We start from the raw sequence: 16,058 nt of genomic DNA, 5'->3' as shown, positions 1-16,058 counted from the left end.
AAAAAAAAAAAAAGAGCAGAGAGTGAGGTATTCCAGATGTGTGACGTGTGATGGTGTATGACAGCACCATCCCGTGGGTTAATGGAGTGTGTGAAGCAGATACGAAAACCCAGCTGTCTTCTATTAAGCTGACATTAAAGAGATTTGCAAAAATGTAGAACAGTGACTTCTTCACTTATTTTTTTTTGAAAATTGTTGTTTTTCATCTAAATATACTGTCAATATGTAATGGGTTTATTACTGTTACTACAAAATAGTGCCAACTTGTCCAAAGTCAGTGCTCCCTAGCCTTACCGTTTTGAGTCCCTGTAATAGAAGCACTAATAGTTGGCATTATCCAGACTCCTTACTCTTTGCCAATCGAGTGCATGTAAAAATGAGTCTTATGGGGAGAGCTGTTTCAATTTCCCTTTTCCTAATCACTAATAAGGTTGAACATCTTCCCACAACTTTATTTCCAAGGAAGAAATACCTTCTTTATCCTGTGACTTGTCATCTTACTTCTTTATGATGACATTTGATGAAAAGAAGTCCCAAATTTTTTTTAAAAGACTTTATGTTTTAAAAGCAGTTTTAGGTTAGAGCCAACCTGAATAGAAGGTACAGAGGTTTCCTATAGACTTTCTGCCCTCACAAATGCACAGCCTTCTCCAGCTATCAACAACCCACACCCGCGTGGTAATTTGTTACAATCATGAACCTACACTGACACCTCTTTAACAGCCCAAGTCCACAGTTTATATTAAGGTTTACTCTTGGTGTGGTACATTCTAGAGGTTTTTTTTTTTTTTAAGTTTTTATTTAAATTCTAGTTCGTTAACATACAGTTACCCAATATAGTTAATACTGGTTTCAGAGGTAGAACTTTGTGATACAGGCTTACACATAACACCCAGCGCTCATCACAACAAGTGGCTTCCTTGACACCCACTAACCCTTTAGCTCACTCTGCACCCACTTCCCTCCAGCAACCCTCGGTTTGTTCTCAATAGTTGAGAGTCTCTTATGGTTTGCCCCCCCCTTTTTTTTTATCCCCCGCCCATGTTCATGTTTTGTGAACTCATGACTGAAATCATATGGTATTTGTCTTTCTGACTTACTTCACTTAGCATAATAGATTCTAGCTCCATCCATGGGGTTACCGGCGGCAAGATTTCATTCTTTTTGATGGCTTCCTATAGGCTTTGACAAAAGTATAATGACCTGTATCCACCTCTGTAGTATAATATGGAATAATTTCAGTGCCCTAAAAATTCTCTGTACTCTACCTAGTTATAGCTTCCATTCCCTGACACCTGACAACTACTGATCTCCTCACTGTCTCTGAGGTTTTGCCTTCCCTAGAATGTCATATAGTTGGAATCATAGCCAGTAGCCGCTTTTCAGATTGGTTTCTTTCAATTAATAATAGTATTTAAGGTTCTTCCATATCTTTTCATGTCTTGATACCTTTTTTAAGTGCTGAATAATATCCCACAGTATGGATGTATCAGTCTATTCTTTTTTTTTAAGATTTGACAGAGACAGAGATCACAAGTAGGCAGAGAGAGAGAGGGAAATAGGCTCCTCACTGAGCAGAGAGGCTGGCATAGGGCTCGATCCCGGGACCCCGAGATTGTGACTGGAGCCACAGGCAGAGGCTTAACCCACTGAGCCATGCAGGCCCCTCTCAGTTTACTTATTCATTGTTAACTTTTTGGTTGCTTCCAAACCACAGCAATTATGAACAAAGCTTCTATAAACATCCGCGTGCAGGTATTTTTTGAGTGAACACGAGTTTTCAACTCATATAAGTAAATACGAAGAAGCACAATTGCTAGATCATATGGTACGAATATGTTTAGTTTGCAAGAAACTGGCAAACTGTCATTCAAAGAGCTGTTCCGTTTTGCACTCCCGCCAGCAATGAGAGCTCCTGCTGTTCCACAGATTTGCCAGCATTTGGTGATGTCAAGATTTTGCACTTGGGCCATTCTAATAGGTGTGTAAGTGGTATCTTGTTGTTTTCATTTTCAATTTCCTAATGATATACAATGCTTTTAGTATATTTTCATATGTTTATTTGCCATCTGCATATCTTCCTGGTGAGATGTCCGGTTCCTCTGCTCACTTTTATTATTTATGTAGTCAATGGATTATTCATTCATTTATAATTATTATTAATATTACATATTAATACCATATTATAAATACATAATTATAATGTACAGTATACTCTAAACAATTGATATAATATAAATATTAATTATAAATTATTTAATTAATAAATAAAATTTATTAAATAAATGAATAAAAGATTTAACTTATTCATTTGCCAGAGAGCATACAAGCAGGGCAGCGGCAGGCAGAGGGAAGAGCAGGCTCCTCGTTGAGTCCTCTGCTCATTTTTAAGTCAGGTTATTCATTTTCTGAATGTTGAGTTTTAAGAGGTCTTTGTATACTTTGGGTAAAATTTCTTTTAGTTTTTTAAAAGATTTTATTTATTTATTTGACAGACAGAGATCACAAGCAGGCAAAGAGGCAGGTGGGGTGGGGGTGGGGAGCCGGCTCCCTGCCAAGCAGAGAGCCCGATGCAGGGCTCGATCCCAGGACCCTGGGATCATGACCTGAGCCAAAGACAGAGGCTTTAACCCACTGAGTCACCCAGGTGCCCCACTGAGTAACATTTCTTTAACAGATGTGTTTTGCAAATATTTTCTCCTAATCTGTTGTTTAATCTTCTTGAGAAGCATTGAATTTTAATTAGTTGAATATGTCAGTCTTTTCTTTTGATTACATTAAACTAAAAAGAAATTCCTCTATAATCAAGTCAAAACCATATTCTCTTATATTTTCTTATAAATGCATTTATATTTGCTTTATGAATATCTTAAATTAGGGTAATTAACTTGTTTATGAAGGAAGGAAGAGATCCAGTTCTTTTCATAAGGATACCCAATTGGCCCAATGCTGTTTACTGACCAGGTGATCCTTAGCTGAGTGGTCTCCAGCACTACCTCTGTCATATATCTGATTTTCATGTATGCATGAGTCTGTTTATGGCAAACCTATACTTATGTAACTTAAATGGCACAGAAACGAAATATTTAAAGGTACTGTGTGGTTTCTATGTAAACTAAATTAAATGCTTGAGAAATATTTGATAAAAGTTATTAACTAAAACAAATGGTTTCAAATTAGGTATGAATGAGATACCATAAAAGATTTAAGAAAAGGGGCACCTGGGTGGCTCAGTGGGTTAAAGCCTCTGCCTTCGGCTCAGGTCATGATCCCAGGGTCCTGGGATCAAGCCCTGCATCGGGCTCTCTGCTCGGCAGGGAGCCTTTCTCTCTGCCGGCGCTCTGCCTACTTGTGATCTCTGTCAAACAAATAAAATCCTAAAAAAAAAAAAAAAGAAAAAAAAGATTTAAGAAAAAATATAAAAGCATACTACACCAAGACTGCATCAAGTGTCTTTAAATGTACAATCTAATGGAATCCCAAATGCTGCATGCATTATGGATATACTGTCTAAAAAAAAATCCAACACCAAAATCAAAAGGTAGTGCGGTTCTTCAACCAGCTAACCTCTAGCGAACTTCTAATTAAGAGGATGTGTGTGTGTTTGCTTATATATACACACATATATACATATGCTTATATATAAAGATGTTTAAAGTACAGTAGTTATGATTTTCTGGTTCTGACATTTTGATTTACTAATTAACAATGGTTCTTATCACAATGGGCAGGAGTTTACTATAATACATATAAAACTTTTTAATAGGTTTTAAATTACTCAAAATGCACAAAACCAAAATGTTATGTATATAAAAACCATGCAAGAGGGGTGCCTGGGTGGCTCAGTGGGTTAAAGCCTTTGCCTTTGGCTCAGGTCATGATCCCAGGGTCCTGGGAACAAGCCCCACATCAGGTCTTTGCTCAGCGGGAAGCCTGCTTCCCTTCCTCTCTCTCTACCTGCCTCTCTGCCTACTTGTGATCTCTCTCTCAAATAAATAAGTAAAATCTTTAAAAACAAAATGCTTAAAAAAAAAAAACCATGGAAGAAATTGAAGTGGGTAATAAATATAAGAAAAAATGTTTAATGCCAATGAGGGAGCTTAATACTGGTTGATATAATCTTTCTAGAAATTTGGGAATATGTACGTACACCTTCACCAATAATTCTATAACTAGGAGTCTCTTCTGAAGAAATAAAAGATCTAAACAAATATTTATGCCCAAGGATAATCACTACTGCATTAGTTACAATGAAAATTTAGAAATAATCCAAAAGCCTAATAGAGGCCAACTATATTATTTATAAATTTGAATCAGTATTACAGAAATAACACTAATATTTCACACCCCTTAGGAAGGCTACTAAAAAAAAAAAGTGTTGGTAAGCATACAGAGAAACTGAAATGCTTATGCACTGTTGGTGGAAATCTAATTTGGTGTGGCTGCTGTGGAAAACATTATGGCAGCTCTTCAAAAAATTAAAAATAGAATTACCATATGATCCAGCAATTCCACTTCTGGGAATATACCCAAAAGAATTCAAATCAGGGTGTCAAAAAGATACTTGTATACCCATGCTAATAGCAGCATTATTCACAGTAGCCAAAAGGCTGAAGCCACCCAAATGTCCATTGACAGATGAATGGATAAACAAGTGTATATACATACAATGCAGTAGTATTCAGCCTCAAAAGGGAAATTCTGACACATGCCACAACATGGATGAAACTTGAGAACCTATGCTAAGTGAAATAAGCCAGTCACACACAAAAATACTTTATGATTCCACTTACATGAAGTACCTAAAATAGTCCAATTCAGAGAGAAAGTAAAATGTGCTTGTTGGGCTGTGGGGAAAAGGGACTGGGGAGTTTTTAATGGGTAGAATTTCAGTTTTGTAAAATGAAAAGAGTTCTGGAGACTGCTAAACAATGTGAATGTATTTAATACTGAATTATACACTTTAAGATGGGAAATTTTATATCACATATATTTTACCCCAAGTTTTATTTATTTATTTATTTTCTCATAATTTTTTTTTTTTTTAAGATTTTATTTATTTGACAGAGAGAGATCACAAGTAGGCAGAGAGAAAGGAAGGGAAGCAGGCTCCCTGCTGAGCAGAGAGCCCGATGCGGGGCTCGATCCCAGGACCCTGCGATCATGAGCTGAGCCAAAGGCAGTGGCTTAACCCACTGAGCCACCCAGGCACCCTTCTCATAATTTTTTTTAAAAAGGTTTATTTATTTTAGAGAGAGAGCCAGTGAGAGTGGGGGTAGGGACAAAAGGAGAGGGAGAGAGAGAACCTCAAGCAAACTCCACACTGAGCCCAATGCATGTTCTCGATCCCACAATCCTGAGACCATGACTAAGCCAAAATCAAGAGTTGGATGCTTAGATGACTGAGCTACCCAGGTGCCCCTCTCATAATTTTTAAAGAGATTTTATCTAAACATAATTAAAAATCTGTTATAATCCTTAAGTTCAAAAATGGAACTGTGAATAAGGCAAAATTAAATATAATATGAACAGGGTGCCTGGGCGGCTGTCAGTTAAGCGGCTGACTTCAGCTCAGGTCATGATCTCAGGTCCTGGGTTGGAGCATCGCCTCAGACTGTACTCGGCAGAGAATCTACTCCTCCTTCTCCCTTCTCCCACTCGTGCATGCACACGCTCTCTCTCTCAAATAAACAAATAAAATCTTAGAAAGAAAGAACAAACAAACCACATATTTGTCACAGAATTTTCTAGCAACTAACTTACAAAGAATCAAGTATAGAATTACACTGTTCATAAAAGACTAAAAAACAAACCAACTGTTCAAGAGAAACATCAATAAGACAAATCATTCTTGAGAATACCTATCTAATTGCCTCGGGAAAAATCTTCTTTTCAAGGCCGAGATCAACTAGCACTTCCATGCAATGACTGTTCTCCAGACTAGATGGATTAACAGACCATAAGAATTAAACCAGGTATGTCAAGATGTGTGCTGCTTATAAGCAGTAGCTTATAATAAAAAATATCGTATAATAATTTCACAAGTAAAGGGGTTAATCAATAAAGTATTTAGAGGTCCTTGTTAAAAGGTTGTTTTCTAAGTATTCCAAAGATTCTTTGCCAAATGTCCTTCTGTGTCTTAAAAATAATGCACATTTGTTTTCTATTATAATAAAAGATCAGGAAGAAGCTTTTGTTCATTATTTCAAATGACGCTAAAAAAGATTGCAATAGATGTCACCATTTCTTCTCTAAAAAAAGAACCTTAAAAGAAAACTCTTCTTCCTACACCTTAACTGAAACACTGTTTTTCATCCTCTCCACATATTGGCAAACAAGAAAAAACAAATCAAAATAGTAAGAGTCATGTCTTTGAGACAACTGTAAGTTATGAGCTCATCTGTCGTACTTGCCCATAGCCAAATGAACAGCTCCATTTCCTGGACTGAGAGACTGTCAACACAAGGTTATGTATGTACATGCACACTCAGACAGAAAATACACACCCAACTGTTAATAGTTCCATGTTCTCTAAAAGCATGCATTCTCAACAGGACTATATTGCTCTTAATGGATTAAAAAACAGCTTCTGGTGGGAGGAGGGAGAATATGAAAAACATCTTAGATATTACAAACGATCTGTGGTCTTCCCAATGGCCACAGACATGTACACTGATATATAAACAGATATGTATCATATATGTAGTATTAAAATTTTGTGGGTGGGGGCAATTAGGAGAAAATGTATAAAAGAAGGCTCTTGAGGGGATGACCGTAAAAAAACAGGTTGAGGAACACTGGTCTGACGCAGTTTCCCAAAAGGTGTGCAAAACTAAAGGCATAGGTTACAGATGTGCTGACTAACGATCCTCTTAGGCCTTTGAGCATGCCAGTCAGGGCTTGCAGAAGGGGTAGGAATAGGGGTCAGAAGCCCGAGGGCATTATCGGTCTGAAGCATTCTCTTCCGTTTATTCCAGTATGCTCCCAAATATCATTTGCTGTGAATGCTATTATGTAAGAAGCAATGAACTTCTACTACAAATATGTATTACCTTTTTTTTTAATTAAAGATTTTATTTATTTGACAGACAGAGATCACAAGTAGGTAAAGAGGAAGGCAGAGAGAGAGGAGGAAGCAGACTCCCTGCTGAGCAGACAGCCTCATGCAGGGCTCGATCCCAGGACCCTGAGATCATGACCTGAGCCGAAAGCAGAGGCTTAACTCACTGAGCCACCCAGGTGCCCCCAAATATATATTACATTTTTCTTAAGGTTTATTATTTTTTTAAAAGTAATCTCTACATCCAACATGGGACTTGAACTTACAACCCCCAAGATCAAGAGTCACATGCTCTATCAACCAAGCCAGCCAGGAGTCTCTTTTACAAAAAGAAACAATTAAAAAAAATAAAAATAAAAACACTCTAGGGGTGCCCAGGTAGCACAATCAGTTGAACGTGTTACTCTTGGTTTTGGTTCAGAATATGAACTCAAGATCATGGACTTGACACCCATGTCAGTTTCTGAGCTCAGTGGGGGGGTCTGCTTGAGATTCTCTCTCCCTCTGCCCCTTCTGTTCATGCTCTCTCTCAAATAAAAAATAAACCTTAAAAAAAATTTTTTTAAAGATTTTATTTATTTCTTCAATGAAGAGAAAGAGAGCATAAGCCCACAAGCAAGGGAAGCAGCAGAGGGAGAGGGAGAAGCAGGCTCCCAACGGAGCAGGGAGCCCGATATGGGACTGGATCCCAGGTCCTTGCAATCAAGACCTGAGACAAAGGCAGATATTTAACTGACGAAGCCACCCAGGGACGCCAAAAAACAGTTTAAAGACAAATATATTGTTTTCAATCTCTTCTTTGGTCTCCCATAACAGGAATGAAGAATTCAAAGTTCTGGGGCGCCTGGATGGCTCAGCCGGTTAAGCATCTGACAAGTCTGCTTGTCCCTCTACCCTTCCCCCTGGCTCATGCTTGCTCTTGCTCTCTCTCAAATAAATAAAAATCTTAGAAAAAAAAAAAAGAAGAAGAATCCAAAATTCTACTCAGAACATGCCCTAAAAAATGTCAACTATCTAACTGGGGACACTTTTAAAAAATCCATTCTGCCCACTTAGTCTATTAAGGGATAATTTTTTTTTTTTTAAATATCATGCCACTTAACACCACGAACTAAACCAGAAGCATTATGATTCAAGTGACAAAAAGGTCAGGAGTAGCGATGATGGCCATTTATAGGTCAAATATGAGTAAAAAAGCAGGTCCATGACAGAAATAGGTAACAGAGAAAGAGAATGGGTGCCCAGAGGTAACCTAAGGAAGACTAGGAGATCCGTACAAGCAAAGTCCCTATGTTTTTAATGTGATCTCTGTTCCAATGTCCCTAGTGCCCAACAATACTGATTTTGTTCCTTGGTCTTTATTTTTTTAAGCCAACTTAAGTAAATCTGTGTTCCTTGAGCCCTAGCTAAAACATAATAAATCTAAAAAATGTTAAATATAACCTGGCAAGAATCTGGCTTAGGTGTAAAAAGAAGAAAAACAACACCAGCATGCCTAGGTTGAAGCAGTATTACTTCTTGGAATGTTCTTTCTATCTCCCTCTCTTCTTCCCTCCCTCACTCCTTGCTTCCTTCCTTCCGGAAGAGACAGAGAGAGTGTGAGCTTGAGGCAAGGAGGGGAGAGGGGCAGACAGAGAGGGAGTGAGAGAATCTCAAGCAGGCTCCACACCCAGCATGGGGCCCAACATGGGGCCAATCCCACAGCCCTGAAATCATGACCCAAGCTGAAATAAAGAGTCAGATGCCCCACTGACAGAGCCACCCAGGTGCTCCCTTTCTAAATATTTCTGTAAAAACCAAAGTAATAATGAAGTGATTTGCTTTATGAAATTATTTCAAATTAGTTCAAAGTGTAAATATCTTAACAAATAACTTTAGATTGGGCTGTAGACTCTAAAAATAATTAAGTGCAGGATTGGTTGCTTATTAAAAAAAAAAAAAAAAGAAAGAAAGAAAGAAAAAAACTGTAGTTGAGGGGCGCCTGGGTGGCTCAGTAGGTTAAGCCTCTGCCTTCGGCTCAGGTCATGGTCTCAGGGTCCTGGGATCGAGCCCCACATCAGGATCTCTGCTCAGTGGGGAGCCCGCTTCCCCTTCTCCCTCTGCCTGCCTCTCTGCCTACTTGTGATCTCTCTCTGTCAAAGTAATAAATAAAAGAGGCGCCAGGGTGGCTCAGCTGGTTAAAGCCTCTGCCTTCGGCTCGGGTCATGATCCCAGGGTCCTGGGATGGAGCCCCGAATCAGGCTCTCTGCTCCACAGGGAGTCTGCTTCCTTCTCTCTCTCTGCCTGCCTCTCTGCCTACTTGTGATTTCTGTCTGTCAAATAAATAAATAAAATCTTAAAAAATAATAATAATAAATAAAAGCTTTAAAATTAAAAAAAAAAAACTGTAGTTGAAACCAGTGCTTTCAACCTTTCCAACTATACACAAAAACCGTAAGCGCATGCTTTTCTGATAAGAAATATAGTAACATAGCACGCCTGATGAAGAGTTCTGGAGATGGATGACGACAGCACAGCATCACGAATATATTCAACACAACTAAAGTATACACTTAATAATGTTAAATATGGTAAAGTTTATATGTCGTTTACAGTAAAAAAAATAATATAGTTTGCCACTGCCTAACCTACCAGACTACTGCTACGTATCCAGCAAAGCAATTTCGGCTACTAGCAGAAATCTGAGTATACTCTCCCCACCCCGACACCAAAATACCTTGAATATCTCGTCCTAAAACTTCCACATAGTTCTGATCTTTTAAGACTTCCTGGTCATCTTCTTCCAAATCATATTCTGGCTTTTTTATTATTTTTTTTGGGTTGACCAAAAGCTGAGCTCGCTCCTTTTTTAATTTAGCTCCTATAAGAACATCCAAAGAATGAGAACACGACAAGTATAAATTCTTTCCAAATATTACATTTAAATAAATAAATAAACTGTAATACTTATATTGTCATTATTTAAAATCAGGAAAAAAATTCAGTGTTTTCTCTTTAATGAATGTATGTACTACTCTTCACAGTTTATATAAAGAAAAACCTTGAAAGTTTGTTACTGGGGGGCGGGGTCACATTTTAATTACAATGGATAGTTATCACTTACTCCTAATACTATTTTATTTCAGATAAGGTTTTATTATTTTTAATTTTCAAAAGTTTGAATGGAGTGAACTAAAAAAGTAGTTTTTATTTAGTCTTACTAGATCAGATACTTTGTGCTATATTTTTTAAGTAGGTTAAAATATTTTAAAAAGTGAGATAATCCATAACCATCACATAAACATCTCTTCAATTTGATAATTGCATAATCGGTACCTCCTTCTCTATCAAGAATGTGATTAAGGACATCATCATCTCCCACAAACTGAACCTCCATGATCTTGTCTTCCTTTAATTCCAGTTTACTCATCATTGCCAACCTAAACAAAAGCAATAAAGAACACAAACATGATGAAAAATTCATTTCAACAAGATTGAAATAAACATTCACATAATACATACATGTATTTATATGACATTTTAAAAAGTCTCTCAAGTATGAAAAATATATTATGCATTATTGCATTAATTAATATTATGCTTTTGATAACAAGTAGACCAACTCTTTATCTGAAAAATGGAAGATAGGAAGTGGTGTCTGAGAGCTGGAAAAAGCCAAATTCAATCAAGGCAACTAAAATATAAAATTACAAAAGCAATTCTTCCTGTAAAGAAAGCCCTATCTGGGACGGCTGGGTGGCTGAGTGGGTTAAGCATCTGCCTTGGGCTCAGGTCATGATCCCAGGGTCCTGGGATCGAGCCCCGCATTGGGCTGTCTGCTCAGCAGGGAGCCTGCTCCCCCCCCCCCACCGCCTGCCTCTCTGCCGACTTGTGATCTCTGTCAAATAAATTTTAAAAATCTTAAAAAAAAAAAAGAAAGAAAGCCCTAACCATTCTACAGTATGATAACATTACCAGAAAGGAGGTGTTTAATACATGAGTGTTTAGAGAAGGGGCAGACAAGCAAAGAATAATAATTTGGCAGATTTTAGTATTTATTCACTAGAAATAAATAGTCAATTGGGGGAAATCCATGCATTTCACTGGTATACCAAACCTAGATCAAATAATCCTCAAGCAACCCCCTTTACTATTATCGCATGCTTACCAAACAACTTTAATTAGAATAAGGCTTTCTGGGTGTCCTGGGAACGAAACAGTAAACATGCATCTTCCCAATACTTTTACAGTCAGTTCTTCACTGAACAGACTTCAGAATTTGGCAAACAAAAACTTGATCAACTCTTCCTACTCTGAAAAAATTTTGTTTCAGAATTATATACCACTAATGGCTTGAAACGAAATAAGGATGATCCCAACTGGCTCCCAGCTGATCTGTTACCCAAAAAATGAGTTTTTTCTCTCCTCTCTCTCCTATAAATCCTATTTTCCTTTTATCTACTAATAGGAACTATGGACTATGTTACTTGTGAGTCAGTTATTTTGCATGCATGTAACTTACTAAATGTTGTCAAGTTTACTTTTGTAACTAGCACACTTTTTTCTTTTTTAAAGTTTATTTATTTATAATCTCTATACCCAACGTGGGGTCAAACTCACAACCAGGAGTTGTATGCTCTACCAACTGAGCCACACACCTTCCCTCCGCCACACTTTTTAAAAAAAAATGACATCTTTACATTTTTAAAGTTTTATTTAAGTTATCTCTACATCGAAATAGGGCTCAAACACAACCTTAAGATTAAGAGTCATATATTCTTCCAACTGAGCCAGCCAGATGCCCCTAGAACTAGCACACTTAAATGGCTGGTCATTATTTTCACTTACCTTTAAAAGCACTACACATTCTGCAGCTGGAAAATTCAGGTAGAGTCACCTGCAATTGTAAAAAGAACTTGGTCAAGGTCGGTTAATAGGAAATGAAAGCAACCAAAGAAGTTCACTAATTTAATAAACAAGATGAATAGATAAATGCAGTTCTTACAAAGTTATCACGAAGGCATAGTAAAGGACAAAACAACCCTCAGTATTTTGGCCAGGAAGTACTAGAGACTGAGAGGATCTGGACATTGGGGGCAAGTGGCTGGAAAGAGGAAGCCAACATTTGAGCACTTACTATATGCTGGACACAATTTTGAATATTCTATATGTTATTTTCATTTAACCCTCATAACAACTCTATTAAGGCTTATGTTTTGTGTATACAGATAATACTTCATCTATAATTTATATGACCACTGCCAGCAGAACATAACCTTTTGGGCCATCTTTCTAGTCATGATACTACTTTCTATTACAGGGAATTTGGATGTATTGGAGAAAACGTTTGATGCATATACATGATATTTGTATATAATAAAGGAACTTATGATTTCTTTACATTTGTTTTCTGAGGGGCTATTTGTCAGGCACCCTATTACGTACTTTTATGTATAGTAGATCATTAAATCCTCAGATTCTTTGAGATTCTCCAGTATACAGATGAGTAAACTTAGGTTAACTATGAAATTACTCATCCAAATTTATACAACTAGAAAGTGTGTTAGGGCTAAAACCCAAGTCTGACTGATTTCAAAGTCCCTAATCATTCTACTACACACTTCTCCTGCCATTAAATACAAATTTGTTACCTTTTTTTTTTTTTTTAAGATTTTGTTTATTTGACAGAAGTCACAGGTAGGCAGAGAGGCAGGCAGAGAGAGAGACGGAAGCAGGCTCCCTGCCGAGCAGAGAGTCTGATGTGGGGCTCGATCCCAGGACCCTGGGATCATGACGTGAGCCAAAGGCAGAGGCTTTAACCCACTGAGCCACCCAGGCGCCCTCCCTTTTTTTTTCTTTAAAGATTTACTTATTTATTTTAGAGAGTGCGAGAGAAAGAAAGAGTGGGGGAAAGGAGAGGGAGAAAGAAAGAATCTCCAGCAGACTCCTAGATGAGCACACAACTGGACTCAGGGCTAGATCCCAAGATCTTGAGACCAGAACCTGAGCCAAAACCAAGAGTTGGGACACTTAACCTATGAGCCACCCAGGCACCCCCAAATCCATTATCCTAAATGCTTGTTCTGACCTCTGGATATCATTCATAATATACCTAATCATTTTCCCACCTGGCAGTTTACACATCCAAAGATTTCTATAGTTCTTCTGTGTTTCCAGTTGATTTAAGTTAAACATGCCTAGTTCTATCAAGCATACTTTTAAAAGCACGGCCAGATTCCATCTAATCTACTTTGTTTTAAAATATAAATAGCTATGTTCTACAAGGATATGAAGTAGTGACAATCAGCAAATGCAATAAAACAAATAACAAACTATAATACTAATAGGCAGTCTGGATCCAGGAAATTATATAAAGAAAGCAGAAAATACACCATACAAAGAATGTGGGCTCTGAGCTAACTGACAAAGTGAGAAAGGAGCAAAGCTCAGTTACGTGATTCTCATGAGCAAAAGTTCAGTGGTTCCTTTGGGGAAAGATTTTCAAGAAAAATTTAAAAACAGAAATTCCAGACAACTGAATATCGTCCAATTTCCCTATGGTATTTTACATAAGAACTGCCTGGACAGAGGCACCATAACTTAATCTTGTTTGTAATTGAATACATTTATACATAATTTCTTTTTGTAGATTTTAAGGCATCGTATTACAGTACAGAACCAGCAAACTGAAGAAACTTCTATGAAGACTTTGAAAGAAACCTTTCCCTCCTTCTTCAACAATTTCTGGAAAACAAAACACACACAAAAAACCCAACTTGACAACCACACAATAAAATGCAAATTTTTAGTGATCATCTACTTTTCAAGGCACTGTCTTTGGGTGCTTCCTTTTAAGTGGGGCTCCTTCCAAGGAGTTAACAAGACAGGTAATAAAACAGCAGCACCAAAGGAGTATTAACAGCAACACACCTATGAAAGTATTAAAGCAACCTGTGAGTGCAAACAGATGACTACAATTTTTAAAAACATAATCCTTATTTTTAAAAAAAGCTAAATCCCAATTTTAATATCAGATAGAGCTGGGTTCTGATCTTAACGCCACCCTCATACCTGTGTGATTTTGGACAAAACTGTGGCGACTGCACGAGATCATATGCATGGCAAAAGGAAATGCTAATTAAATGTTTCCTATCATCAACTTCTTCAACCTTCCACTTTAACCACCTAGAGCTCTTGCATTTTCTCTACGTCTAACACGAAAGGTGCCCAGGAAATGATGAACGTGTGCAGCGCCCCCCACGAAGGTGTGGAGCCACGCTCCTCTTCTTCGGATTTTGCAGCTCCGGTGGGGAGGCGCAGCGGTTTTGTCAGGATTTCAGCTGTAAGACGGGAAGTAACGCGTCCACATCCTTTTAATTGAAAAGGCTCTCCCTGAAGGGCCTGGGCGCAGGGGGACTGCTCGGGGAGGCTGCTCCGTTTGGGGCCTTCGGGCGGGGATGACACGGAAGGTTCTCTCTCCTGCGGTAGTTTGGGGACGGAGTCGTCCTCCGCAGCCTCCCTGTGCCCGCTCCCCTCGGGTCAGTCCGGCACTTCGGCCGCACAGGTTCCGTTTTCTCCTTCAAGCACGGCGCTCTTCGAGCCGAGAAACGGACAGGCCGGTAGCACGTCCGTCGCACGGAAGGCCTCGCAGGGCTGGCGAAGCCCCCCACGGTGCGACCAGAAGAGCCTCTAACCCCGACGAGGACTTACGGACTTTGGCGGGTGCCTCGCGCCGCTGACCAGTTGGCCGCGCTCGGCCAGCCGAGGGTCCTCGGGCCCGCGGGGGCCGCGCGGGCAGCCCGGGGAGGGCAAAGAGGCAGGCGCAGCGACCCAGCCCGGAGCGCCGGGAGGCAGCCCTCTCCGAGACGCGGGCCCCAGCTCGGCTGCGGGGCTGGGCGCCCCCGGACTCACCTCACAAACCCCGAGCTAAGCGGGAGAGGGAAGCCGGCTGCCGCGTTGTCCCACCATGCACCTCTAGGTCTCCGCCAGGAGCCGCTGCGGCCTCCCCGCGCCTGCCGGACGGTACTCGGGTGACTGGGCGCCGCAGGCAGGGTGGCTTGGGCCCCGGCAAGAAAGGCCAAATTCCGGCTTAAGCACAGCCGGAGAGGGTCGTGGAGCCTCAAGAGCCAGTAGGGAAGCCCGGAAGCCGGGGGATGGGAGGCCTGCCGGCCGCACACCGAATCTCCCGCCCTGCCCAGGGGGCGGAGTCCAGGGAAACCAATGAAAAGCGGAGTCAGCCGAGAGCGACGTCGCTGCCCGCCAGTCGGTCTCCGCCTGTCCGCCCCGCCCACCAAGAAACCTGAGGAAAACGAATCCCTAAACCCCGAGTTCTGGGCCTTTCCTGTCCTGTTTTCGTTTCCGGGGAACGGGGAAGGAAGGGTTGGTTACACCTGGGGAAGTTTGCAGAGGTGTAGGTGGTGTGTCTTTAGGCAATCTTAGAAGTCTTCCTTAGTTTCTCTACACATCTTCTTTTGAGGAAGAAGATAATGCGAATGAATCTGCCTTTGTGGCTTGTTTTCGTTTTGGTCTTTTTTTTTTTTTTTTAATTTGACATAGAGCACAGGCAGAGGGAATGGAAGAGGGAGAAGCAGGCCCCCGGCTGAGCAGGGAGCCCTATGCGGGATTTGATCCCAGGACCCCAGATCATGACCTGAGCCGGAGGCAGTCGCTTAACCCACGGAACCACTGACTGAGACACCCAAGCATCCCGTGTTTGGTTTGGTTTTGTTAATTTATTTCTTTGGGGTGAAAGGTAGGATTCCATACATCTAAAGGGTTTGGAGTAGGGAAGAAGGGAGATACTATTCTCTGGAAACAAGAGAATATGGAAATGGGATCAGACCGCTAAGGGGATGGGAAGACTAAGAAGGAGTAGATGTACAAAGAGCTAATGAAGAAGAAAAGATAGAACCTATCAGGATGCAGTCTTACCCACTCACAGAATACTATTTCATTTGGATTCAACAACACTACAGAATCCCCTGTGTACCACATAATGATACACCATTGAGTGAGACAA

At 39.9% G+C, this 16,058-nt stretch overlaps 1 protein-coding gene across 3 annotated transcripts in view; it reads right to left on the bottom strand.

The window, feature by feature from the left end:
* ORC2 (origin recognition complex subunit 2) overlaps nt 1-15,270 on the bottom strand; it is a 45,990-nt gene extending 30,720 nt beyond the window's left edge. The window contains exons 1-4 of one of the 3 annotated variants that reach the window (XM_082688931.1): nt 14,111-15,270; nt 11,888-11,936; nt 10,376-10,479; nt 9,777-9,920 (exon numbers count right to left, since the gene is read on the bottom strand). In XM_082688931.1, coding sequence (XP_082545057.1) covers nt 9,777-9,920; nt 10,376-10,472 — 241 coding nt within the window. In that variant the 5' untranslated portion in view covers nt 10,473-10,479; nt 11,888-11,936; nt 14,111-15,270. The remainder of the gene's footprint in view (nt 1-9,776; nt 9,921-10,375; nt 10,480-11,887; nt 11,937-14,110) is intronic. The other 2 variants (XM_082688930.1, XM_082688929.1) reach the window with 2 other exon arrangements.
* Between the last annotated feature and the right edge of the window lie 788 nt (nt 15,271-16,058).

Source organism: Mustela nivalis (assembly GCF_964662115.1).
Source record: "Mustela nivalis genome assembly, chromosome: 11".
NCBI classification, from domain to species: domain Eukaryota; kingdom Metazoa; phylum Chordata; class Mammalia; order Carnivora; family Mustelidae; genus Mustela; species Mustela nivalis.
The sequence above is the reverse complement of the archived record's forward strand: the minus strand, read 5'-3'. Positions and strand labels throughout refer to the sequence as shown.